This window comes from Ornithorhynchus anatinus, chromosome 10 (assembly GCF_004115215.2).
Source record: "Ornithorhynchus anatinus isolate Pmale09 chromosome 10, mOrnAna1.pri.v4, whole genome shotgun sequence".
NCBI lineage: Eukaryota > Metazoa > Chordata > Mammalia > Monotremata > Ornithorhynchidae > Ornithorhynchus > Ornithorhynchus anatinus.
Genome location: NC_041737.1, coordinates 54,741,837 through 54,766,127, shown reverse-complemented (window position 1 = coordinate 54,766,127; position 24,291 = coordinate 54,741,837). Strand labels below are relative to the sequence as shown.

The 24,291-nt window shown below is 55.7% G+C and overlaps 1 protein-coding gene across 2 annotated transcripts; it reads left to right on the top strand.

The window, feature by feature from the left end:
* The first annotated feature begins 6,863 nt into the window (after positions 1 to 6,863).
* Positions 6,864 to 9,675, top strand: RHEBL1 (RHEB like 1). 2 transcript variants are annotated; one of them, XM_029073848.2, is made up of 8 exons: positions 6,864 to 7,031; positions 7,418 to 7,489; positions 7,801 to 7,868; positions 8,341 to 8,423; positions 8,501 to 8,557; positions 8,718 to 8,765; positions 8,884 to 8,965; positions 9,087 to 9,675. In XM_029073848.2, exons 1-8 carry the CDS (start codon positions 6,980 to 6,982, stop codon positions 9,174 to 9,176), a joined length of 552 nt encoding a protein of 183 aa, XP_028929681.1. In that variant the 5' UTR covers positions 6,864 to 6,979; the 3' UTR covers positions 9,177 to 9,675. The 2 variants fall into 2 exon arrangements, with proteins under 2 accessions (XP_028929681.1, XP_028929680.1); XM_029073847.2 differs by having other exon boundaries at positions 8,881 to 8,965.
* Positions 9,676 to 24,291: the final 14,616 nt, after the last annotated feature.

The following is a 24,291-nucleotide window of genomic DNA, read 5'->3' as shown; positions in this document are numbered from 1 at the left end:
CATAGTAAGCGCTGAACAAATACCATAATTATTATTATTATTATTATTATATGGGGCTCACTGTCTTAATCCCCACTGTACAGATGAGGGAACTGAAGTCCAGAGAAGTGACTCGTCCAAGGTCACACAGCAGACAGGTGACACAGTCGGGATTAGAACCAAAGACCTTCTGACTCCCAAGCCCGGGCTGTAACCGCTTGGCCCCCACCTCCTTCCAGTCTCCAACTCTGGTTCTTCCACAGGACCCAGGAATCATCGTGCCCGGCTCTCCGGACTTGTTTCGTGGCCAAGCTGGTCCTGGGCAACGCGGGCTGACCAACGGCCAGCTCCACCGCTCCTCCCGGGACTCCTGTGCCCGGCGCCGTCGGGCCTCATCGCGGGGGACGCCCGGACGTCCCGGGAGGAGGTTCCCGAGGCTCACGCCACCTCCCTCGCGTTCTCGCCCCTCGTAGGGGAGGGGACTGTTGTAGGGTCCTTCGATAACCAAGAGGACTGAACCCTGGAGTCCTGCAGATCTGAGTCCGCCCTCCCAATTCCTATCCAGGACGGGTGTTTGCCGCCCTCTGGTGGCCTCTGAGGGAACTTTGGGGTCAGGTGTCCCCCCTATTACTAGAAACTATGGTATGGTCCCTCCGGGCAAAAGCCGGGAGCTAGGACCGTACCACAGTACCAGAAGGGGGAGAGACTAACCCTCAACGTCTTGGTGAGGTGGTCGAAGAAGGGATGAAGGGAGGGGATGGGGCCACGTTTTTCCCCAGCAGAGCTGCTGCCACCCCCCGCTGTCGTCACGGTAGGACGGCGGCAGCTATGTCCCCTTAGTCTTTCCAAGTTCGGCTCCTGAATAATAATGTGGCTCAGTGGAAAGAGCCCGGGCTTGGGAGTCAGAGGTCATGGGTTCGAATGCCGGCTCAGCCACTTGTCAGCTGTGTGACTGTGGGCAAGTCACTTAACTTCTCTGGGCCTCAGTTTCCTCATCTGTAAAATGGGGATTAACTGTGAGCCTCACGTAGGACCACCTGATTACCCTGTATCTACCCCAGCGCTTAGAACCGTGCTCTGCACATAGTAAGCACTTAACAAATACCAACATTATTATTATAGTAATAATGATAATAGCAATATTTGTTAAGTGATAAGTATGTGTCAGGCACTACATCAGGCACTGGGGTAGGCACAAGAATAACGTCAGAACCACTCCCACCCATCCCACATTGGGTTCACAATCTGTGGAGGAAGGAGAACAGGGATCGTGTTCGACCTGGTGAATCTTGTGTCTACCGCAGCACTTAGTATAATGCACAGCACAGAGGGAGCACTTTACAAATGCCACAGTTATTATTATTATTATATACTGAAATTAATCCAGTACCCACATGCCTGTCTTCAAGGAGCTTATGACCCATTGGCTCCTTCCTACCTATTCCTATTGGAAAGGTAACAGAGGCTGGAAGGGTACTATTAGGAAGAGTATTTATTGAGTGCCTACTGGGAGCAAGATATTGTAATAAGAAACCATTCTCTGCCTACAGTGCTCTGCACCGGATATGTGCTCACATCACTTGGTGATTGAATACAAGGGGCTTACACTGTGATTGGGGCGTGGTCTGATAAATCTGGTGTTCCTGCTACCTAAGGTAATGAGGAGACAAGCTGAGGGTTTCCTGACTGAGTTAGGAGAAGGAACAGAGGGGAGATTTCAGGTCTTTCTTTTAATGGTACTTGTTAAGCGCTTACTTGGTGCCAAGCACTGTACTAAGGGCTGGGGTAGATGCCAGTTAATCGAGTCAGACGATTATGGGACTCATAGCCTAAAGGAGAGGGAGAACAGGTATTGAATCCCCACTTTCCAGATGAGGTAACTGAGGCCCAGAAAATGGAATGAAAGAATGAAGTGACTTGTCCAAGGTCACACAAAAGGCAAGTGGCAGAGCCTGGATCAGAACCCAGGACTTCTGTCTACCAGGCCAGGGCTCTTTCCATTAGGCCCTGCTGCTTCTGCCCACAATGAAGGAGAGACGATACTATTTATCTGCTTTGCCTTTGTTCTCGGGGTTTCAGCTCCTGAGATGCTGGTGTTGAGGGAGCTGCTAGGCACGGAGTGGCTACAAAGCTACTCTAATTGCCACCAGGGGGTTAGAGTGTGAGCCATTCCATCAGTCAATAACGAATCAATCAATGGTATCTGTTCAGCACTTACAGTGTGCAGAGTATCTTACTAAAGGTTTGGGAGAGTACAGAACGGTAGAGTTGGTAGGCACAATCCCGCCCTTTCGATCTTACATCATAATATTATTATTACTATTACAATCTAAATGAAAGATTAACCAGCAAAGGCCTTCTGGAGAAGGTAGTCTCTCAGGAGGGTCTGGACTATCAGTCAATGGTATTTATTGAGTGTTTACTGTGGGCAGAGAGCACTGTACTTACTGCCTGGGAGAGTTCAGTACAACAGAGTTGGTAGGCACTTTACCTGTCCATAAGGAGCTTACAGTCTAGAGGGGAAGAGGTCTAGAGGGGAATAGCAGAGGTCTGTCAGCTGTGAAGGGGGAGGGAGCTCCAGACAGATGGAAAAATGTGTGAGCAAGAGCCCCCCCCCCACTCTTGCTAGACTGTAAACCCCTCAAGGGTAGAGATTATGTCTAGTATCAATCAAGTAATCGATCAGTGGTATTTTTTGAATGCTTATTGAGTGTGCGGAAGGAACAATATACTAGAGTTAGTAGTCATGACCCCTGCTGAGGATAGTTTTGAGTAGCAGAGGACAGAGCATGGGCCTGGGAGTGGGAAGGCCCTGAGTTCTAATTTGGCTCTGCCCCTTGTCTGCTGTGTGACCTGGGGCAAGTCACTTCACTTCTCTGGGCCTCAGTTCCATCATCTCTAAAATGGGGATTAAGACTGCATCCAATCTGATTAGTTTGTGTCTACCCGGGTGCTTAGAAAAGTACCTGGCGTGTATTAAGTGCTTAACAAATATCACTGGGAAAAAAAAGAGCTTAACAGCCTAGAGGGGGAAACTAATACTGAAATAAATTACAAAGAGGAGACAGGGCATTACATTCTCCTAAATGACTAGTACAATGCCCTGAACCTATTTGGCCTTCAGTAGATACTCTTGATTGAGAGACTGATGGTTTGTGTACTACAAGTTTCATGAACACTTGAGATTCATAACTCCTCCCCTCCTCTCCAGTTCTCAGGAAATGAGATATCAGGACCCCTCTGCAGGGGTGTGGTATTCAGGGAAGGGCCTCCCTGTACTGTAAACTCCTTCTGTACAGGGATTGAGTCTACCAACTCGGTTGTACTTTCCAAAGTGCTTAAGACAGTGTTCTGTGCAAAGTAAGTGCTCAATAAATATGATGGATTGATTGATGGATGGACGGATTTATCTGGAGTATTGATTGATGGATGGATGGATTTATCTGGCGGGGGGAGAGGATTGATTAATGGATGGATGGATGGATTTGTGTGTGAGGTCGGGGGGAGGAGCAGTTCGTTCCCAGAAAAATTGGCAGAAAGAAAGAAACTAGGAGAGGATCATTCCCGATCAATGCAGGAGGGAGCCGTTTCTCCTTGAAAAGATTTGATTGCTCGAAGGCACAAGTGTCAGTCCTCTGTATTGGCATTTGTTAAGCACTTACTATGTGTTGAGCACTGTACTAAGCGTTGGGATAGATACAAGAAAATCAGGTGGCACAAGGGGCTCACAGTCTAAGTAGGGGGGAGAACAAGGATTGAATCCTCATTTTGCAGATGAGGGAACTGAGGCCCAGAGAAGTTTCTCCCAGGCCTGGGCTTTATCCACTAAGCCACCCTGCTGCTCTACTTGTCTGCTGTGTGACATTGACCAAATCATTTAACTTCTCTGTGCCTCACTTACCTCATCAGCAAAATGGGGATCAAGTCTGAGCCCTATACGGGACAGAGACTATACCCAACCTGATTAACTTGTATCTACTCCAGTGCTTAGTACAGTGCCTGGCACACAGTAAGCACTTAAAAAACACCGCAATTATTATCATTACTATTCTGACTCTCAGGCTGGTGTTCTTTCCACTAGACCACACTACTGCCAAGCCTGGAAAATGCAGTCAGCCCTGGAGATGCCAGGCACTGTAAGTCTCTAGACTGTAAGCTCATTGTGGCCAGGGAACATGTCTACCAACTCTATTGTTTTGTTCTCTCCCGACTGCGTAGCACAGTGCTCTTGTAGACAGTAAGCACTCAATAAATACCATTGATTTCATTGCCTAGAGTTGTGGAAGGCAGGTTATGGTATCATCATCATCATCATTGTTATCACTATCCACTAATAACTTAGTGCGTGATGGTGAATTAGACCCTTGGAAATAGATGTTAACAAAAAGACCATCCATGTCCACATGTAGTTAAGGTGGTGGGGAAAGACAAACACAGAAAAATAACTCTATGCCTCAGTTACCTCATTTGTAAAATGGGGATTAAGACTGTGAGCCTCATGTGGGACAGGGACCGTGTCCAGCCTGCTTACCTTGCATCTATACCCGAGTGCTTAGAACAGTGCTGGGTACAGAGTAAGCGCTTAATAAATACCATAATAATAATAACTAAATTGAACAACAAAACTAAGCCTCCCTTCCCCCACCTCTAGCCCAGAAACAGGAAGATCTTAAATATTTAGTGAGGGTTCCTGCCAGTAATGGGCGGAGCTCCAAATCAATCATCAGTCAATCAATAATATTTATCGGGTGCCTACTATGCACAAAGCACTCTACTAACCACTTAGGAGTGTAAGATCAAGGTAAAAGGCACAATCCCTGCCCTCAAACTTATAATTTAACAGGAGGCAGGGCCCTTCTTGGGGGATCTGGATGGGTAACGAGAATAATAATGATGGTGGTATTTATTAAGAGCTTACTTAATAGAGTAATAATTATGGTATTTGTTAAGCGCTTACTATGTGCCTGGCACATAGTGAGCACTGGGGTGGATATAAGCAAATCGGTTTGGACATGGCCCCTGTCCCACGTGGGGCTCACAATCTCAATCCCCATTTAGAGATGAGGTAACTGAAGCCCAGAGAAGTGAAGTGACTTGCTCAAGACCACAGAGCAGATAAGTGGCAGAACCAGAATTAGAACCTATGATCTCTGATTCCCAGGCCTGGGCTCTATCTACTATGCCATGCTGCTTCTCTGATCTCCTGGGTCTGATCTCTTGCCTTCTCCCAAACCTCAGACCCCCTCTGAGCCCCTTCTTTCCTCCCCCACCTCCCGTAATTGTCTGGGATCTAGGAGTGGAGTTTAAGGGTCCTACCACTTACCAGTTAAAGGAGCAACATGGCCTAGTGTTCATTGTTATACTGTACTCTCCCAAGGGCTTAGTACAGTGCTCTGCACACGAAAAGTGCTCAATAAATACGATTGACTGACTGTACCCCGACCTTGTCTTTTTTTTTAAATAGTATTTGTTGAGCACTTACTATGTGTTAAGCACTGTTCTAAGTTCTGGGGTAGATAAAAGTTTATCAAGTTGGACACCTCTCTGTCCCCCATGGGGCTCAGTCTAAGTAGGAAAGAGGACAGGTATTGAATTTCCATTTGGCAGTTGAGAAAACTGAGGCACAGAGATGTTAAGTGACTTGTCCATAGTTGCACAGCAGTCGAGTGGCAGAGCCCAGATTAGAACTCAGGTCCTCTGGCTCCCAGGCCTGGGCTTTATCCACTAAGCCACGCTTCTTCCTTCCTGTCTTGCTCGCCTGTCACTTTGCTCACATTGTCCCTGGTTTCCTTCCCAAATCTGTCAGAAGTTAGCCCTCCACACATTCAAAGCCTTCCGGAAATCCCATCTCCTCCCAAGAGCCTTGTCTGACTAATTATCATTATTCCCAAATCAATCAATCAGTGATATTGTGGAACACCATACTAAGCTCTTGGGAGAGTATGATACAATAGAGTTGGTGGGCGTGACCCTTGTCTCTTGTCATAAAAGAAGGGGCTTAATAATAAGTATAATAGCAACAATGATATTTAAGTGATTACAGTGTGCCAAGCACTGTACTAAGTGCTGGGGTAGATTCAAGACAATCAGATCGAACAGTTCCTGTACCACATGGTGATTCCAGCATAAGGACGGATGAATCCCCATTTTACAAATGAGGAAAATGAGAATAATGGGCATGAGAATCAGAGGACCTATGTACCAATTCCAGTTCTGCCATTTGCTTGCTGGGTGATCTGAGACAAGTCACTTGACTTCTCCGTGCTTCACTTCCCTCATCTATACAAGGGGAATTCAATCCTACTCCCTCCTACTTAGGCTGGGAAGCAGCACGGCGTAGTGGATCGAGCACGGGCCTGGGAGGCAGAAGGTCATGGATTCTAATTCCAGCTCTGCCCTTTGTCTGCTTTGTGGCCCTGGGCAAATGACTTCAGGTCTCTGTGCCTCTGCTATCTCATCTGTAAAATAGGACCGTGAGCCCCGTGTGGGATAGGGACTGTGGCACAACCTGATTCCCCTGTGTCTACCCCAGCGCTTAGAACAGTGCTCTGCACCTAGTAAGCGCTTAACAAATACCAACATTATTCTTATAACAGCGCTCTGCACCTAGTAAGCGCTTAACCGATGCCAACATTCACATCCGAGGTCCCGCCGAGGGGGCTGGGCGGGCCGCGCCACGTGCGCGCGGCGCCCTCGGCCTTTTTTTGTGAATGAAGGCGGCGGCCCTCCGCGCCTGCGCAGCTGCGCCCCCCCGGGGCCGCCTCCCCGCAGGCCCCGCCCCCCGGCCGGCGAGCGGACCAATGGGCGTCGGGGAAGGGGGCGTGGCCAGGGCGGGGCGGCGGTATAGTCCCCGGGCGGCGGGCCTCGCCGTGTTGTGGTCACGTGGAGGCCCCGGCCTCGACCCCGGCCGCCCCGCTTGTTTTGGTTTCGCTCTCCGCGGGGCCGGCGGCTGCCCGGCAAAAGCCGCCCTGCCCTGCCCTGCCCTGGCCTGGCCTGCACCATGCCGCTGCTCCGCTACAGGAAAGTGGCCATCCTCGGCTACCGCTCCGTCGGTGAGTGTGCAGCGGCTGAGCCGGAGCAGGGGGCCAAGGCGGGCTCGGCCCTTGCAGGAGAGTAACGGGCGGGGCGGGAGAGCGGGCCCGGAGGACGAGGAGGCAGGACCGGTCCCGGGTGGCCCGTGCCCCCGGAGCCGGAGACACGCGGGGCACCGGGAGGAGGAGGAGGAGGAGGAGGAGCGGGGCAGAGGCAGGGCGGGGCCCCGGGACGGCAGCCGAGGAGCGGGATCGGCGCCACCTGGCTCGTCGGGGCGGCCCAGGTGCATTCGCTCTCTCCGCCCGGCCTCCTCTTCCGGGGTTCCCTCCGGGGTGCGTCGGGGGGCGGCTTGGAGGGCGGCCACCATGTCCCCTTTTCCGCCCCGCCCTCCCCCCCCCCCCGCCAGGCAAGACGTCCCTGGCGCACCAGTTTGTGGACGGAGAATTCCTGGAATGCTACGACCCCACGGTGGAGAGCAGTGAGTGGCGGGGAGGGGGACTCTGGGGACGGGCTCCCTTATCTGACTCCCCAGGTGCCAAGGGCCTGATCTGATCAAACTTTGACCCCTGATCTTTGGCAACCCCCCTGGGTGGGTGGAGAGGGCCAGGTCGGCAGGGGGAAGGATCCAGGCGGAGCGGGAGTGGGGGGTCGAGATGATGTGGGTTCAGGGGCTGCTGCTGCTGCTTCTTCCCCGCCCACAAACAAGGCGTGCCTCAGTTTCCCTGCAGAGCCCTGGGTGGGGGAGGGGGTTGGCGGACTTGAATCCTCACCCCTAGGTCTCTCTCTAAGCTTACAGCAAGACTCTGACCGTGGGCAAAGATGAGTTTCACCTGCAGCTGATGGATACAGCGGGACAGGTATCAGCTGCTAGGGGTGGGGGGCTAGTTTGGCTCTGCGATTCCTGTCACTGACTTCTCTGGGCCTCAGTTTCCCCCCATCTGGAAAGTGGGGATTCAGACTGGGAGCCCCACATGGGACAGGGACTCTGTCCAACCTGATTAACTTGTATCTACCCCGGGACTTAGAACAGTGCTTGGTGCATAGTAAGCGCTTAACAAGGACCATTATTATCATTAGGGGTCACTCCCATGGGTGGAATAGCTGTGGGAGGGCAAACCCTTGACTCAATCAGTGATGTCTATTAAGTGCAAAGCACGGTCTTGAAGAGCAGGGGAAGTTGAGCAGGCACAAAACAGCCTCCCAGCCCACATGTTTATAATCTCATCAAGTCACTTCTGGTGGAGGAAGGGGCGGGGGTGGGGAGGAAATCCCTCCCTTGGGGCACTCCACCACCCCTTTTCTCTCTTTCCCCCACCCCCACCCCTCCAGGATGAATACAGCATTCTCCCACAGTCCTTCGTCATCGGTGTCCACGGCTACGTCTTGGTCTACTCCGTCACCTCCCTGCGCAGGTGAGCACGGCGGCAGAATGGGGTGGTCCGGGGGGAGGTGGGGGCCGGAGCGTCACTTCTGCTTTTTCTCTCCACAGCTTCCAGGTTGTCAAGAGCCTGCACCACAAGCTCTATGAGAGCCGGGGGAAGACGAGGTGAGTCCTCAAGGCTGGGGCGGGGACCTGGGGGATGGGTATTCATAGCTGAATGAGGGAGGCTTGTGGTTTTACAAGCCCTTCTATGCTTGGTGTTGGTTTGTGTGTGTGTGTGTGTTGGGGGGCTGAACAGCAACAATTTTTCTTTTTCCCCTCTTAGGATGCCTGTGGTGCTTGTGGGAAACAAGGCTGACCTCTCTCCCAAGAGGTGGGTGAAGGACCCCGCCCCCCCGCCCCTGACCCACTCTCTGTCCTCTTTTATTCCCCCACTGGGTTATGGGCCTAGGGCAGCAGCTTCACCTTCTCCCCCACCCTGTTTCCAGTAGAGAAGTACGGACAGAAGAAGGAAAGAAGCTGGCAGAGTCATGGGGTGCTATTTTCTTGGAGTCATCAGCCCGAGAGAGCCAGGTGTGTGGGCTGAACTTGGGGAGTAGGGGGTGGCCGGGTGCAGGGAGGGATCTGCCAAGCAGTCTCATCTCTTTCCTCTGGGGCTGCACTGGGGGTCTGTCTAAACTGTTGACTCCTGCAGGTGACACAAGGCATCTTCACCAAGATCATTGAGGAGATCGCTCGGGTGGAGAATTCCTATGGGCAAGAGCGTTCCTGCAGCGTCATGTGAGCGCCTGGCTGGGCCCAGGGTCGCCTCCCAGCCCCCAGCCCCTCTCCTCAAATCCCCCCCCCCACCCCTGTTCCCTGGGGAGGCCTTAGGCCTGCTCCTTCAAGGGCGGGGGCCCTTCTAGACTCTACGGGTATTTGGTGCTGCCAGTGGGTACAATTGGCACCGTTGTATTTGCACAGTCTCCCCAGGCCTGCCTGCCTGGGCACCAATGTTTACAAAGGGGGCAAGGAGGACTACGGCTCCACTTTTGGGGGCCCTCCCCAACCTCCCCCGACCACCTCTCTACTCCCTGTTGCTGGGGAAGGAGCTCTGTTACAGCCTGGAGTGAAGGTCCAGTGTGTGTGTGTGTGTGTGTCTGTGTCTCTCAGGGGGGAGAGCAGGAAGCCAGCACCCTAGGCCAGGGGCTGTAGAGGGCTGGTTGCCCCCTCAGTGGCTGGGGCTGGCTTCCCTGGTTGGCAGTGTGCAAATAAAAATCAGAAGTCTCTTTTTTTTTTTTCCCCCCCTCCCTCTAGTCATTGTACCTGGGTTGAAGAAAGGTGAAATGGCTCAAGATTTCTTGCAGGGTTGTTCACAGGGCTCATCTATATAATCCATTTGTAGTATTAAGTCTTTATTATGTATTAAGCACAAGATCATCACTACTGTTCCCCTCTCCCTCTTCCCCATAGGGCTCTCAATAGAAGAGAAAACAGGTATTTGATCCCAGTTTGAAAGAGGAGGAAACTGAGGCACAAAGTGATTTTTGCCACAGGTCATGCAGCAGGCAATGGAGCCAGAGCCTGCAGGATTAGAAGCCAGCATGCCTGTCACCCCGGCCCCAATTCCTTCCACTCTGCTTTTTTGAAATGGGGGTGGGAGGTACCTCAGCCCCACCTAACCTGAGCTCGCCTGGATTGTGCTAATCTGACCTTGATGTTTGGAGGTGGGTGGGGGAGAAATCCTATCCATGCCCCTGAGCAAGGCCGGGCAGGGAATGAGCTCAAAAAACAAAACTCTTATTTAATTTTCTACCTGATCTCCCCTTGCCCTGTTGTGGGTTGCAAGGAATCTTATCCCTAGCCTTCTTGCCTGCTTTTAATTGGCATTGATTCTTAGAGCTTCTTAACTCCTCACAGGGCTGTAGATCCCACCTCGTGCTGGTGGCTACAACTCCTGTCTGTCCCCATCATGCGTTAAGCACTTACTATGTGCCACGCACTGTTCTAAGCAGTGGGGTGGGGTACAAGCAAATCAAGTTGGATCCAGTCCCTGTCCCAGGTGGGGCTCACAGTCTCAATCCCCATTTTTACAGAAGAGATAACAGGCCTTGAGAAGTAAAGGCACTTGCCCAAGGTCAGGCAGCAGACAAGTGGTGGAACTGGGATTAGAACCCAGGACTTTTTGACTCCCAGGCCCCTGTTCTAACCAGTGTCCCATGATGGTTCGGTTCAATTACCCTCCAGCCGCCCCCCCCCCCAGGTGCTGAAGTGCTGCCCTCTAGTGGCGCCTCTTCACCGCCCTGCAAACTCGTGGGAAGCAATTTGGTTGGGGGGAACAAGGGTGAAAAAACCCCACTTGTCCTGTACCTGGGGCCGTTACCCCTTGGTGTTTCATCCGCTCTGCCACTTGTCTGCCACCCCGGCGCTTAGTACTTTGTAAGTGCATAACAAATACCATTATTGGGGTTGGCAGAAAACCCCTCTAATGCTTATGTCCTTGCACACTTCTCCCTAAAGAGGAGCTGTTTTTTTAAAAAAGGGTATTAAAGTGCCTTATGTGGAGGTACTGTAATAAGGTACTGGGGTAGATAGAGGCTAATCAGATTGGACACAGTTCAGGATGCCCCACGTGGGACTCAGTGACTTAACTCCCATCTTACAAATGAGGTAACAGGCTCGGAAGTGACTTGTCCAAGGTCACACAGGAGACAAGTGGCAGAGCCGGGATTAACCTGTTCCCTACCTGGATGAGGGAAATGGTTGTCAGTTGATTGGCTGTGGCTGTCACTGCTGGGGGACCCTAGGGGCCCAGTGGCCCAAGATCCTACTGGCATCCTACCTCTTGCCAGAATCTTCCTCCCCCTATGAATTTTGTCCATTTTCATCTTCAAAAGGATAGGTAATATCAGACCCAATCCCTGCCTCACATGGGTCTTACAGCTTCTGAAATCACACTTCTAGGAAGGCTTCCTTGATTGTTTCTCCCCTCTCTGGATTACATCCCTCCTCTCCCAACCACCCCTTGAGTACTTCTGTGTGTAGTTGGTACACTTGCATACTCACAGTTCCACTCCCTGAATAATAATAATGTTGGTATTTGTTAAGCGCTTACTATGTGCCGAGCACTGTTCTAAGCGCTGGGGGAGACAGGGGAATCAGGTTGTCCCACGTGGGGCTCACAGTCTTAATCCCCATTTTACAGATGAGGTAACTGAGGCACCGAGAAGTTAAGTGACTTGCCCAAAGTCACACAGCTGACAAGTGGTAGAGCCGGGGTTCAAACCCATGACCTCTGACTCCAAAGCCCGTGCTCTTTCCAGTGAGCCACGCTGCTTCTCGAAGCATTTCTGTACCCACCTTACTTACCCTGTTACTTAAGCCCTAGCTCATAATTACACATTCCCTCTTCCTCTACCACAGTGTCTTGCCCGTTTAAGGGTAAACTCCTTGAGGCCAAGGTTCATGTCCACCACCTTTATGGTCCTCAGCCAAGCACCTAGTACAGCACTCCTGCACCTGAGAGGTGTCCAATTACGACTACCGGGTGATGGATGATTGAGCAACCAGGGACTCCAGGGCATCTGCCCTGGGGTTGAAGCAACCATTCATTCAATAGTATTTATTGAGCGCTTACTAGGTGCAGAGCACTGTACTAAGCGCTTGTAATGTACAATTCGGCAACAGATAAAGGCAATCCCTGTCCATTGACGGGCTTACAGTCTAATCGGGGGAGAAGGTTGCCAGGTGCATGTAGGGACATGGGCAAAGAGGCCAGAGGGGTCCCTGTCAGTCTGGAAGCAGGGCTTTAAAGGCTGGAGACAGAAATAAAAGATCCAGCACTTAGTTGAAGCACTTGGTACAAGACGTTTTAAGCACGTAATGTGTGCAGAGCACTAGTAAATGCTTGGGAAAGTACAGTAAAACAATAAACAGTGCTTGGCATGTAGTAAGCGCTTAACAAACACCATCATTATTATTTAGGCACATATCCCTCTAGACGGAAAATTCCCGCTAGCCAGTAAGGGAATGTGTTGTTATAATGTCCTCTTCCAAGCACTTGGTACAGGGCTCTGCACACAGTAAGTACTCGATAAATATGACTGACTGATACCATTGTAGTACTCTACTATTAATGTGCCTATTTATCCATCTTCCTAATATTTTGCCTCCATGGAAATAATTTTGTACTCCTCTTAAGGGGTAAGCCCCTTGTGGTCTAGGGCTGGGATTCATTCATTCAATCGTATTTGTTGAGCGCTTACGGTGTGCAAAGTACTGTAATAATGATAATTATGGTATTTAAGTGTTTACTAGGTGCCAAGCACTGCTCTAAACGCTGGGGTAGATACAAGGTAATCAGGTTGTCCGACGAGGGGCTCACAGTCTTAATCCCCATTTAAAGATGAGGTAATTGAGGCACAGAGAAGGAAAATGACTTGCCCAAGGTCGCATGGCAGAGAAGTGGCAGATCTGGGATTAGAACCCATGACCTTTGATTCCCAAGCCCATGCTCTTGCCATGCTGCTTCTCTTGTATTGTTCCAAGTGCTTAGTAGAGTGCTCGGCACACAGCGCTCAATAAATACGATTGAATAAATGAATGAATACTATTAAAGCACTTGTATCCACCCCAGCGCTTAGTACAGCACCTGGCACATAGTAAGCCCTTAACAAATACCCCAATTATTATCATTATTAGGTAGGAGTCGGTATCAGGATTAGAATTCAGGTCCGAGCTCTTTCCTCTACTTTATGCTGCTTCCCAGCGAGAAGCATCTTTCTCATCTTTTGTCTCCTTAAATGGAAAGAATTTTGTTTTTCTCCCATTAAAGCCTAAGACCCTTAGGGGTGGGGCTCGAATCTTTCCGCCTCTATTGTATTCATTCAATCGTATTTACTAAGCGCTTACTGTGAGCTCTTACTGTAGTCTCTTGAGCTCTCAGTACAGTGCTCTGTATTCAGTGAGGTGCCCAGTAAATGCCACTAATTGACTGATTGAATTGGTGGGGAAGCAAAGATTGCTGAGCTTGACCTTCACTGTTTTAGGTTTCCAAGCTTGTGGTGGGTTGGGGGCTTAGGCTTGGGGTTCCGGAAACCACAAAGTCATCTTGCCCCATCTGCCCCCCCTGTTGCTTGGGGGAAAAGTTGCCAACACCAAATGCCCCAATGGCAATGTTCTCTCCCAGAATCCATTTACCCCACGGTATGACCCAGTGGAAAGAGCCCGGACTTGGGTTCTAATGTTGCCACTGCCTCCTACCTAATAATGATAATAACAATTGGGGTATTTGTTAAGGGCTTACTATGTGCCAGGTACTGTACTAAGCGCTGGGGTGCATACCAGCCAATCGAGTTGGACTCTGTCCTGTCCCATATGGGGCTCTAGAGGATACAACACAGGTCTGGGAGTCAGAAGGACCTGGGTTCTAATCCTGGCTCCACCACTTGTCTGCTGTGAGACTTTGGGCAAGTCACTTCACCTCTCTAGGCCCTAGTTACCTCATCTATAAAATGGGGATTGTGACTGTGAGCCCATGTGGGACATGGACTGTGTCCAACCTGATTAGCTTGTATCCACCCCAGCACTTGGTCATTAAATCATATTTATTGAGTGCTTCCTGTGAGCAGGGCACTGTACGAAGGGCTTGGGAGAATACACTATAACAATCAACAGACACATTCCCTGCCCCAACGAGCTGACAGTCTAGATGGGAAGACAGACATTAATATGTGCAGGCACAGTATGAGCCTGGAACATAGTGAGTGCTTAACAAATACAATTATTATTATTGATCATTATTACTATTAGTAATATGGATTGATATTACCTCCACCGTGGGGGGGGGCCTGGGTTCCCCTGGAGGGGTTATGGGCACCAAGGGGTTATTCAAGTTGGGGGAGGTAGGCACACGGGCAAGCTGATGTTGCTTCCCTCCAGATTAAATATTGCCCCCCAACTGCAGGTCCTGCCCCTCCCCATGGAAGAGGGAATAAAGGATTTGAAAAGGAGAAGCCACCCAAGGAGCTAGGCTAGGCCTGACAATGGCCTCCTTGGCCTAATAATAATTATTATTATTATGGTACTTGTTAAGCGCTTATTGTGTGTCAAGCACTGTTATAAGCACTGGGGTAGATAACTTAATCAGTTGGACACTTCCCCTGTCCCACATGGGGCTTGCAATCTTAATTCCATTTTACGGATGAGGGGACTGAAGCTCAGAGAAGTTAAGTGACTTGCCCAAGCTCACACAGCAGACATGTGTCATAGCGAGATTAGAACTCAGGTCCTTCTGACTCCCAGGCCTGTGGTCTTATCCACTAAGCCAGGCTGCTTCTCTAAGTGGAAAGCAGCCCAGTGCTTTGCACATAGTAAGAACTTAGTAATAATGATTCCAAACCCTGTTCTGGCCCTGCCAGTCTCCCACCCCTTCAGTGGGGCAACCTCCCATGCTGTATTAATAATATTAAGACTTGTATTCATTTAAACACTTTCTATGGGCTCAAGGGCTGTACTAAGCACCAGGGTAAATACCAGGTAATCAGGTAGAGACACAGACCCTGTCCACCAAAGGGCTTACGGTCTAAATAGGAGGGAGAACATGTATTGGGGAAGCAGCAAGGCCTAGAGGATAGAGCATGGGCCCGGGAGTCAGAAGGTCATGGGTTCTAACTCCGACTCAGCCACTTGTATGCTGTGTGGCCTTGGGCAAGTCATTTCACTTTCCTGTGCCTCAGTTATCTCATCTGTAAAATGGGGATTGAGACCATGACTGTATCCAGCCCAATTTGCTCGTATCCACCCCGGTGCTCAGTACAGTGCCAGGCACCTAGGAAGAGCTTAACAAATACCATAGTTATTATGAATTATTCTTATTGAATCCCCATTTTGCAGAGAAGGGACCTGAGCCGCAGAGATGGTAAGTGATTTACCCAAAGTGTCACAGCAGATAAGAGGTGAGCCGGAATTAGAATCCAGACTCTCTGATTCCAGGGACCTTGGTCTTTCCACTAGGTCTTTCATGCGGACCCAGGAGAACCAGGGCTGAAACCAGGGGTCTGGGGTTTCCATCCTGGTGCATCTGCCTCCCCACCCTTATTTTGGATTCTGGATGCGTGGACCCCAGAGTGGCTGCTGGGCATGAGTGGTATGATTACCCGCTGGAACCCCAAGTTGGGGGATTCTATTTTTTTTGGTGGGGGGAGTCTTTTGGGAACAATCCACAGGGGCCTGAACCCCTCATTTTAGCACGGCCAAATTGGCTGGAGCCTTTGGATCTGTCCAAATTGGCTGGAGCCCTCTGTCTCCTTCAGCAGCGGGCTTCAGCTTCTTCTAGAAGGTAAGCTCATTGTTCTGTCGCACGTTCCCAAGTACTTAGTCCAGTGATCTGCACACATTAAGCACTCAATACCATTGATTGATTAATCGATCTTTCTGAATTCCAGTTTTCAGGACGAGGAGCATAATTCATTTATTTATATTAATGTCTGTCTCCCTCTCTACACTGTAAGCTTGTTGTGGGCAGGGAATGCTATACTGTTGTGGCGTATTCTCCCAACCACTTAGTACAGTGCCCTGTGCAAAGCACTCAGTAAGTACCACTGATTGACTGAGTGTTTGATCTTTTGGGATTCCAATTTCCTGGACAAGGAGCCTAATTTATTTCTAGTATACTGCTCTCTAGTCTGTAAACTCACTGTGGGCAGGGAATGCATCTGTTTAATGTTAAATCCTATTCTCCCCAGTACTTAATCCAGTGCTCTGCACACAGTAAGCCCTCAACAAAGACCACAATGATTGACTGATTATTCTTCTGGGATTTCAGTTTCCAGGACAAGGAGCCTATTTAAGCTCACTGTGGGCAGGGAATGTGTCTGCTTACTGTTATAGTGTACTCACCCCAGCACTTAGTACAGTGCTCTGCACACAGTAAAAGCTCAATCAATACAATGGACTGACTGGCTTAGTACAGTGCCTTGCACATGGTAAGTGCTCAATCAGTACAATTGACTAACATGCTTAGGACAGTGCCCTTCACATAGTAAGCACTCAATCAATACGATTGACTGAGAAGCAGCATAGTGTAGTGGCTAGAGCACAGGCCTGGGAGTCAGAGGGTCATGGGTTCTATTCCTGACTCTGCCACTTTTCTCCTGTGTGACCTTGGGCAAGTCACTTCACTTCTTTGGGCCTCAGTTACCGCATCTGTAAAATGAGGATTGACACTGTGAGCCAGAGTAAGTGCTTAATGAATGCTATTATTATTATTATTGCAGTGCCTACACGTAGTAAGTGCCCAGTCAGTACGACTGACTGAAGGGCTTAGTACAGTGCCCTGCACATAGTACTTGGCCAGTCAATACAACTGACTGAAGGGCTTAGTACGGCGCCCTGCGCGTAGTAAGCTCTCAATCAATATGATTGACTGAAGGGCTTAGTGTAGTGCCCTGCACATAGTAAGTGGCCAGTCAATGCGACTGACTAAAGGGCTCAGTACAGTGCCCTGCATGTAGTAATTGCTCAATCGATTGCCTGAAGGGCTCAGTACAGTGCCCTGCACATCATTAGTAAGTGCCTAGTCAGTACCATTGCCAGAAGGGCAGAGCCCAGTGCCCTGTAGGCATTCCAAACGCTTAGTACAATGCCCTGCACATAGTAAGCGCTCAATAAATACGAATGAATGAACGCAGGCAGCAAGGGCTCAGTCAGTACGGTCGACTGAAGGGCTTAGTATAGTGCCTTGCAGGCATTCCAAGCGCTCAGTCCAGTGCCTTGCACCTAATAAGCGCTCAATAATAATGTTGGTATTTGTTAAGCGCTCACTACGTGCAGAGAAGTGTTCTAAGCGCTGCAATAAATACGACTGAATGAACGCAGGCAGTAAGGTTGACTGAAGGGCTCAGTACAGGGCCCTGCGTGGGGTAGGCGCTTAATCCATAGGATTGATCGATCGAAGGGGCAGGGGCCTCGACAACGTTGGGGGACCCCAGGCGGAAGGAGGGCGGGAGGCCGGACGCCCCGCTTTCGGGGGCGGGGGAGAGTGTGTATGGTGTGTGCTTGGTGGGGGGAGGGTGCTGGGGTTCGGGGTTCGAGGTCCGCGCCCCTCTGGGCCCCACGTGTCCGGGCGGCGGGTCGGGCCGGTCCCCCAGCCGGGCCGGCGCGTCCGGGGTTAAACCCGCGGCGGAGGGATCCCTCGGCGAGTGCGCAGATCTGCAGAGTCACAGCCTTCCTCCCCCACGGCCGGGTCCTTCCGCCGCCCCGGGTCCAACAGAAAATAGGGCCTCGTCCTCGCCTTTCTCCCGTTCGCCAGCGGGGCTCCGCCGGCCCCGGGCAGCGCCCCCCGCCCCCCAGCCCGCCTCCCCCCGCTCCCGGAGCCGAGCCCCGAGGTCGACGGGACCTCCCCCCCCCCCCCGCCCGCAACCCCCGCCCCCCGGCCCGGCGGGAGCGGGAGCGGCCCAGAGCAGGCGGCCTGGGCCTGGGCCTGGGCCCGGTGCCGGTCCCGGGGAGCAGCCCTCCGCTCGCGGGACACGCCGTCGCGGACGAGCGGGAGCAGCAGGAGGAGGAGCAGCGGCGGGAGCAGCAGGAGGAAGGGGAGGCGGCCCAGCAGTAGCAGCAGCAGCAGCAGCAGCAGCAGCAGGACCAGCAGCAGCAGCAGGACCAGCAGCAGCAGCAGCAGCAGTCGTGCACTACTTTCCTCTCCGGTTGCAAATGGCTGCCCGGGTCCCCACTTTGCGCTCAGTTTCCTGACCGCCCCCCCGGCGCCGGTTGCCGGGCCCGGGCCATGCCCCTCTGAAGCCCCCCTGACACCGCAGCCGGCCGGGCCCAGCCCCATCGGAGGCCGGCCCGGCCCGGGGCGGGGCGGGGACAGCTCCGCCGGCCCGGGAGGGGAAGGGCGGCCGGAGCGGGGCCCCGGAGCGGCCGGAGCGGCGCGGGCCCGGGGCTGCCCCCCGTTCCCACCCTTCTTCCTCTTGTGCGCCCGCCGCCTCCCCGGAGGAGGAGCCCCGGGAGCCGGAGGGGACGAGGCTCGGACGGCGCCGGCCCCCGAGGGCTGTGCTCGCTTTGGGCTCCCGCGGGCCCGGGAGGCTTCGGCTGCATGCGAGCGGCGCGGCCGTAGGAGCCGGCGGCGGCGGCGGCGGCGGCGGGAGCAGACACTCGACCCACCCTACCGACCGAACGACCGACCGGCGGAGAGGCCGTCGTCCCGGCCGGACGGCTTGCGGGGGCCGGGAGAAGGGGCTCGGAAGGCCCGGCCGGGCCCGAGGCGGCCCAGCGGACTCGGGCGCCCGGGAATCGGGGCGCCCGGCCGGGCCCGGGGCGGACCCCGGCAGGCCGGAGGGCGGCGCGGATGCGGCGGCCCTCCGCCCGACATCAAAGTCACCGGGGCTCCCTTTGTGTCCGCTCGGGAGCCGCCGCTCCACGGCTTTCCGCGCACCTCTGAGCCGCTGGACGTCGGAGCCGGCGGGGCCCGCTTCGGTGCCCCCTCCCTAGCTCCTTTTTTTTCTTTTTTTCCATTCCCCCCCCCTTTTTTTTCCTTTTAACCCGGGAGGAGGGGGTCGCTCCGACCTGGATTTACCGTTCCCGACCCCTCCGGGCCCCCCCGCTCGGGGGGGCGGCTGTGGCCGTTCCCGCGGGGGGCGGTCGGGGAGCGGCCGGAGCGCTGGCCATGTCACCGGGTGAGGATTTTGGGATCGCCCTGTGAAGAGGTGAGTGGAGCCCGGGCCGCCCAAACGCGAGGAGGAGGAGGAGGGTCGAGGGAGGGTGGGGGGGAGGCCCAGGGCTGCAGCCTGATGAGCTTCCTGGGAAGAGGCCGGTCCTGAGGGCGGGGACGGGATACATATGTGTGTGTGTGTGTGTATATATATATATATATATACATATGTGTCTGTGTACGTATAGGGGAGGGGGTGCTTGTGTGTGTGTGTGTATGGGGGGGGTGCTTGTGTGTGTGAGTGTATATAGGGGAGGGGGCCGGATTGCAATGGTGGAGCTGGAGAGGGCCTGACTCGCATCGGGATGCACGGGCCCCCGCTGCAAGCTTGCCTCCCGGAGGACCCAGAGATGGGACGGGAACCGGGTGTCCGAGTCCCCGGTCTCCCGCCGGGTAGATAGAGGGGAGGGGGCCCCGTCGCCCCCCCCCCCCCGCCCCCAGCACCCACCTCCGGGGTCGCCCCTCCCCTCCGGCTCGGCCCCGCGCTCCTGGGAGAGGGGGAGGGGGCGCCGCCCCGGTTTGACCTCAGGAGCCCCCGAGCGCGGGCCCCGTCGGGGGCAGCGGCCGCCCCGGGGGGCCGGGTTGGAGGGCAGCCATCCCCCCGGGCCGGACGGAGGGGGTGGGGGGCCCTTGGCGGCTCGGCCCCCAGCGCGGTGACCCCGGAGAGGCCTAGTGGCCGCCTCGGCCCCCTCCCCGGGAACATAATCTCCGGGGGATTATGGCCGGGCCCGGCGAGGGGGGTGGGGGAGAGAGGGAGGGGACAGAGAGAGAGAGAGAGCGCCTGGCTCCCCCCCGAACGTGGGCCGGAAACACGGCTTTGTCTCCGGCTTTCCCGGGACCCGGCCGCGGCCTTCCCGCGCGGACCCCGCACCGGGCCGGACCGAGAAGGCCCTGGAGGCTCAGCTGGCTCCGGCCGGTCCTGCCCGGGGGTCGGGAAAGGGGGAGCGGAGCCCCGGCCCCTCCCCCCGCACCTGTTGCGATGGCGCCCGAATTTGGTCCCTGCGCCCGGGGTGCCCCTGGGCGCGCCCCTGGGGAGCCACCCCCAGAGGAGGCCTCCCCCTTCATGGTGGGGGGTGGGAGAGGACACCTCTGGGCCGGCCCCGGGGCCTGGCTGGGGGGAGCGGGGGCCTGGGGTCCGGGACGGCTACCTGCCGGCCCCGGGGCCCGCCCGGGGGACATCGCCCCCAAAACGGGAGAGGCGGGGTGGAGAGGTGTGGCCTGAGTGGCGGGCCGGGAACCAGGAAGTCCTCGCTGCCGAGAGAGAGAGAGAGAGAGAGAGAGAGAGAGAGAGAGAGAGAGAGAGAGAGAGAGAGAGAGAGAGAGAGCGCGACACCGAGCTCTCTTTTTCTCCCTCCCCTCCATCTCCTTGGGCGAGGGCCGCCCCCCCAACCCCGGACCTCCATTTCCCCCTCCACGCCGGCCGGGGAAGATGGGGCTCAGGGCCCGGGGTGGCGGCGGGCCGGGAGAGGGAGGGAAGTCTGGGGGGTCGCCCCAGGCGACGCCAATGCCCGACCCTGGGCCTTGGCAGCCCAGGCCCCGCCGAGCCCTGCCCTCACCCACCCATTCTTCACTGCTCATATGCCGGTTTTAACCTTTCTGCCCCCACAGTTCGTGCAGAGAAGGGGAAGGGGGTCTGGGAGACCCTGGTTCCCTGGGGTTGAGGACAGGGCTTTCTTCCCAGGATAGATTTAAGGGCTCCAGAGGTCTGACTCTGAGCAAGAGCGGGAGCCGGGGTGGAAAGGAGAATAATCATCCTGATTTTGGTGTCTGGTAAGCGCTTACTCTGTGCCACGCACTGAGGTAAGTGCCGGGGTAGATACACCCCATTCAGATCGGGTGCAGCCCCTGCCCCACACGGGACTTTCAGTCTCAGTGAGGAGGAGACAGGGAGAAAGTGGGGCAGGGGATGGTTGAGGGGGTTTCTGAAGTGGACTCAGGCCTCCCACCCCACCTTACTCGTTAGACTTGCGAGAGGGATAGAGAACAGGGCTGGGAGTCAGGACTCCTGAGACCTTGAAGGGTCTTGTCCCTCTACTGCCACTATTGCAGGACTCAGTGGTTTGACAGGCAGTTGGAGATGCTGGCTCCCATCCATCCTTTCCGAATCTCTGGACCCCCCCGCCCCCCGGCCACAGGCCAACTGTTGGGTCGGGGTTAGCCCAGACCTGGGGAGAAGCCGGGAAGGCTGGACAGTCACTCCTTCTCCAGCCCTGGCTTCCAGTTCCGTCCGTCTCCTTCCCCCCCGCCCCCCCAGCGGCACCCGGGCGCCCTGCCGGCGGGGCTGGGGGAGGGCAATGGAATCTGCCCCGTTGGCGGCTCCCTCCCACCCGCTCCTCTCGGACTCGGGTTTTATTTCCATCGGTCTACAGCTCCCTCGGGCCAGGGTTCGGGTGAGAGTGGGCAGGGACTCCCTGGTGAGACGGTCCTGCATGCGGAGGGGAAGCTTTCAAGCCCCGGTCCCTACCTGTCCTTGCCCCGATCCCTACCTGTCTGTACCCCTGGCCGCTTCTTTTTCCCTTCCCCACTGTGGGGGTTGAGATGGCCAGAGGGAAGGGCGACGCTGACAAGCTTCCTGCCCCCGGCAAGAATCGAGGGTCTTCATGGCATCTCCTTCCCTAACTGTCATCCCTGTATGCCTCAGTTCTCTGAAGCTCCAAGGTGATATGCCTGTGGTTGGGTTGCTGCAATCGGGTGGCCAGTGGTATGAATTCAGTCATATTTATTGAGCGCTTACTGTGGGCAGAGCACCGTACCAAGCGCTTGGGAGAGGACAATATAACAATAAACAGACATATGGGGGGGGCCTTGCTCCATGGCCAACCTTCAGGGGTGTTCAGGAGACAAGCGGCAGGGGTTGGAGGAGGAGAAGGAGGAGAGAGTTGGGCACTGAGGACTGTGGAGGTCTTCTCACCCAGAGAAGGGTCCGCAGGTGCTGGGGAATGCCCATTCTCTGTCCTGAGCTCACCACAGGGTGTGAGAGAAGCCAGGCCTAGAGAGAGGGCCGGGTTAGTGATGCAGTTGCTTGGGGTCCATTACTCAAGCAGCCCCCGTGTCTGCTGACTCCATTTTGGGGGTGCTTCTTGGCTCCAGGAGCAGGGTCCAGCCCTCCCCACCCCCATGCGCTGCCCCCCTTGTAATCAGGCCTTGGGCCCAGGTCCTTGATGGACCCTGGGCCCGGATGACCAGTGTCATGTTCAACGGTGATCGGGCCCAAGCTCCCTGTCCCCACAGGCTCGGATTGTACATTGTCCCCTAAGAGTTATGGGGTGAGGGCGAAATTGTGCCTCCCCAACTTCCCCTGGGGCTTTGGTGTGGCAGAGCAGCTAGTACCCCAAAATAGCCCAGGCAGGCCTGCCAAAAACCAAATCCCCCCCTGCTCTCCTCTGCTTGTCTCCTCCTCCTTCCACCCCCCACCCCCCCCACCCTTGGGGCAGAAGGGGAAAGCAGCTGCAACAGCGTCAGGGGGTGGTGTGCTTCCAGGGACTACAACTCCCAGCATGCCCAGCGCTTGGCCCACCTGCACATGCTCAGTTGCTCCCGGGGCCCAGTTGTTCCGGGGGCATCCAAAGGGGAAGGGGGTTAGCGTTGCCAGGGGCAACGATCGCTTGGAGGTCCCAGGCCACATGCGACTCCCAGGACTTCTCTGGGCAGAGATGGAGCGTCCGGAGGGTCGGGGGCCCCGGAGGCAGGGGGAAGGTGTGGAACGGAGATTTCCTTGGAACCGGGAGGGTGTTTGCCCCTCCCCGTGCTGCGGGTTCTCCTGGAGGGGCAGGGGAGGGGTCGTGGTCAGTTAGGGCAGCTGGGCTCGGGCAGTGCTGCCCCTGGGGATTTTCCCATCTCCCTCTCCACCCTCATCCCGAGGGCAGCTGCTCGAATGGACTGTGACCCCCGCCCCACCCCCGGGAGGAGGGAAGGGACGAGGGCAGTGGGAGCTCCGTTGTCGGCGCTCAACCAGGCAGGGCGGCTCCTCCCAGCCCGCTGAGGGGCCCCGGGTGCCCACTCAGGCAGGCTAAAGGGCGGCGGGCATCGCCTCCTGCTGACCTCCCCCTCCCGGTGCCAGCAGGTCTACCCGAGAGGGCCTTGCCCAGTCGGAGGCCAGAATGGATGACCAGAAGCCGCCCGGTGAGGATAAAGGCTCAGAGCCGGCGGGTGAGCAAGGCCGGGACTGGGATGGTGACACCCTCCCCGGGGCTCGGGGGGTGGGAATGAGCCCCCTGGGAGGAGGAGGGGAAGGGCCCAGGGCCCTGCCCTGTGGACCAGGACCGGCAGCAGAACATCTCCCTCCACTCCCACTTGGGGATCTGGGAGTTCCTGCTGGGAGTGGGGGCAGGGGCCCCCGTCCAGGCCGGTGGGTTACGCCCTGTCTGTATGTCCAGCCGACGGCCCGGCGGCTTCAGAAGAGCCGGGCCCAGCCGAGCCGGATCCCCCCAAACCGCCTTTAGGGGGGGACTCTCCCCCTGGCCCGGAGAGTCCCAAACCCCAGGAACCCCCGCAAGAGAGCAGGTAACCAGCCTGGGGAGGGCTCGGCAGGAGAAGAGGGCCCGAGGGGATTTGGGAGGGGAGGCGGGCGGGGAACCGGGGGGACAAGTGGGGGCGGTGTGGGACTGGGGAAGGGAGGGAGAGTGGGGAGGTGAGATCGCCGACGGCCGCCCCTGTGCCCGCCACAGGGGCCCGGCCCGGCACTGCGCGCTCTGTAACTGCGGGGAGCGGAGTCTCCACGGGCAGCGCGAGCTCCGGCGCTTTGAGCTGCCCCCTGACTGGCCCCGGGGCCCCCCCGCTCCGCCCGAGGGACCCGGGCCCGGTGAGCCTCCCCCGCCGCCGGGTGATGACCTCTCTCGGATCGGCTTCCCCGAGGGTCTGACGCCCGCCCAGCTGGGAGAGCCAGGGGGTGAGTGCCAGGGCGGAGGAGGGTGGCGGGGGGGATGGGGCACGGTCTGGGAAGGGGCCCGATCCTCCCCGCTAATCGGCGCTCTCGTCCCCACTGTGACGCCAGGGCATTGCTGGGCTCACCATTGGTGTGCGGCCTGGTCGGCAGGGGTCCAGGGGCAGCAGGGGCCTGACCTGCAAGGAGTGGACAAGGCCGTCTTCTCGGGGACTTCCCAGGTGGGGACCGGAGGCTGCTGGGGAGGAGGGGGTTGGAGTGGGTAGGGCCCAGCAGGGGCTGGGGCTGAGGTGCCTCATTGCCCGCAGCGCTGCTCCCACTGCGCCAGGC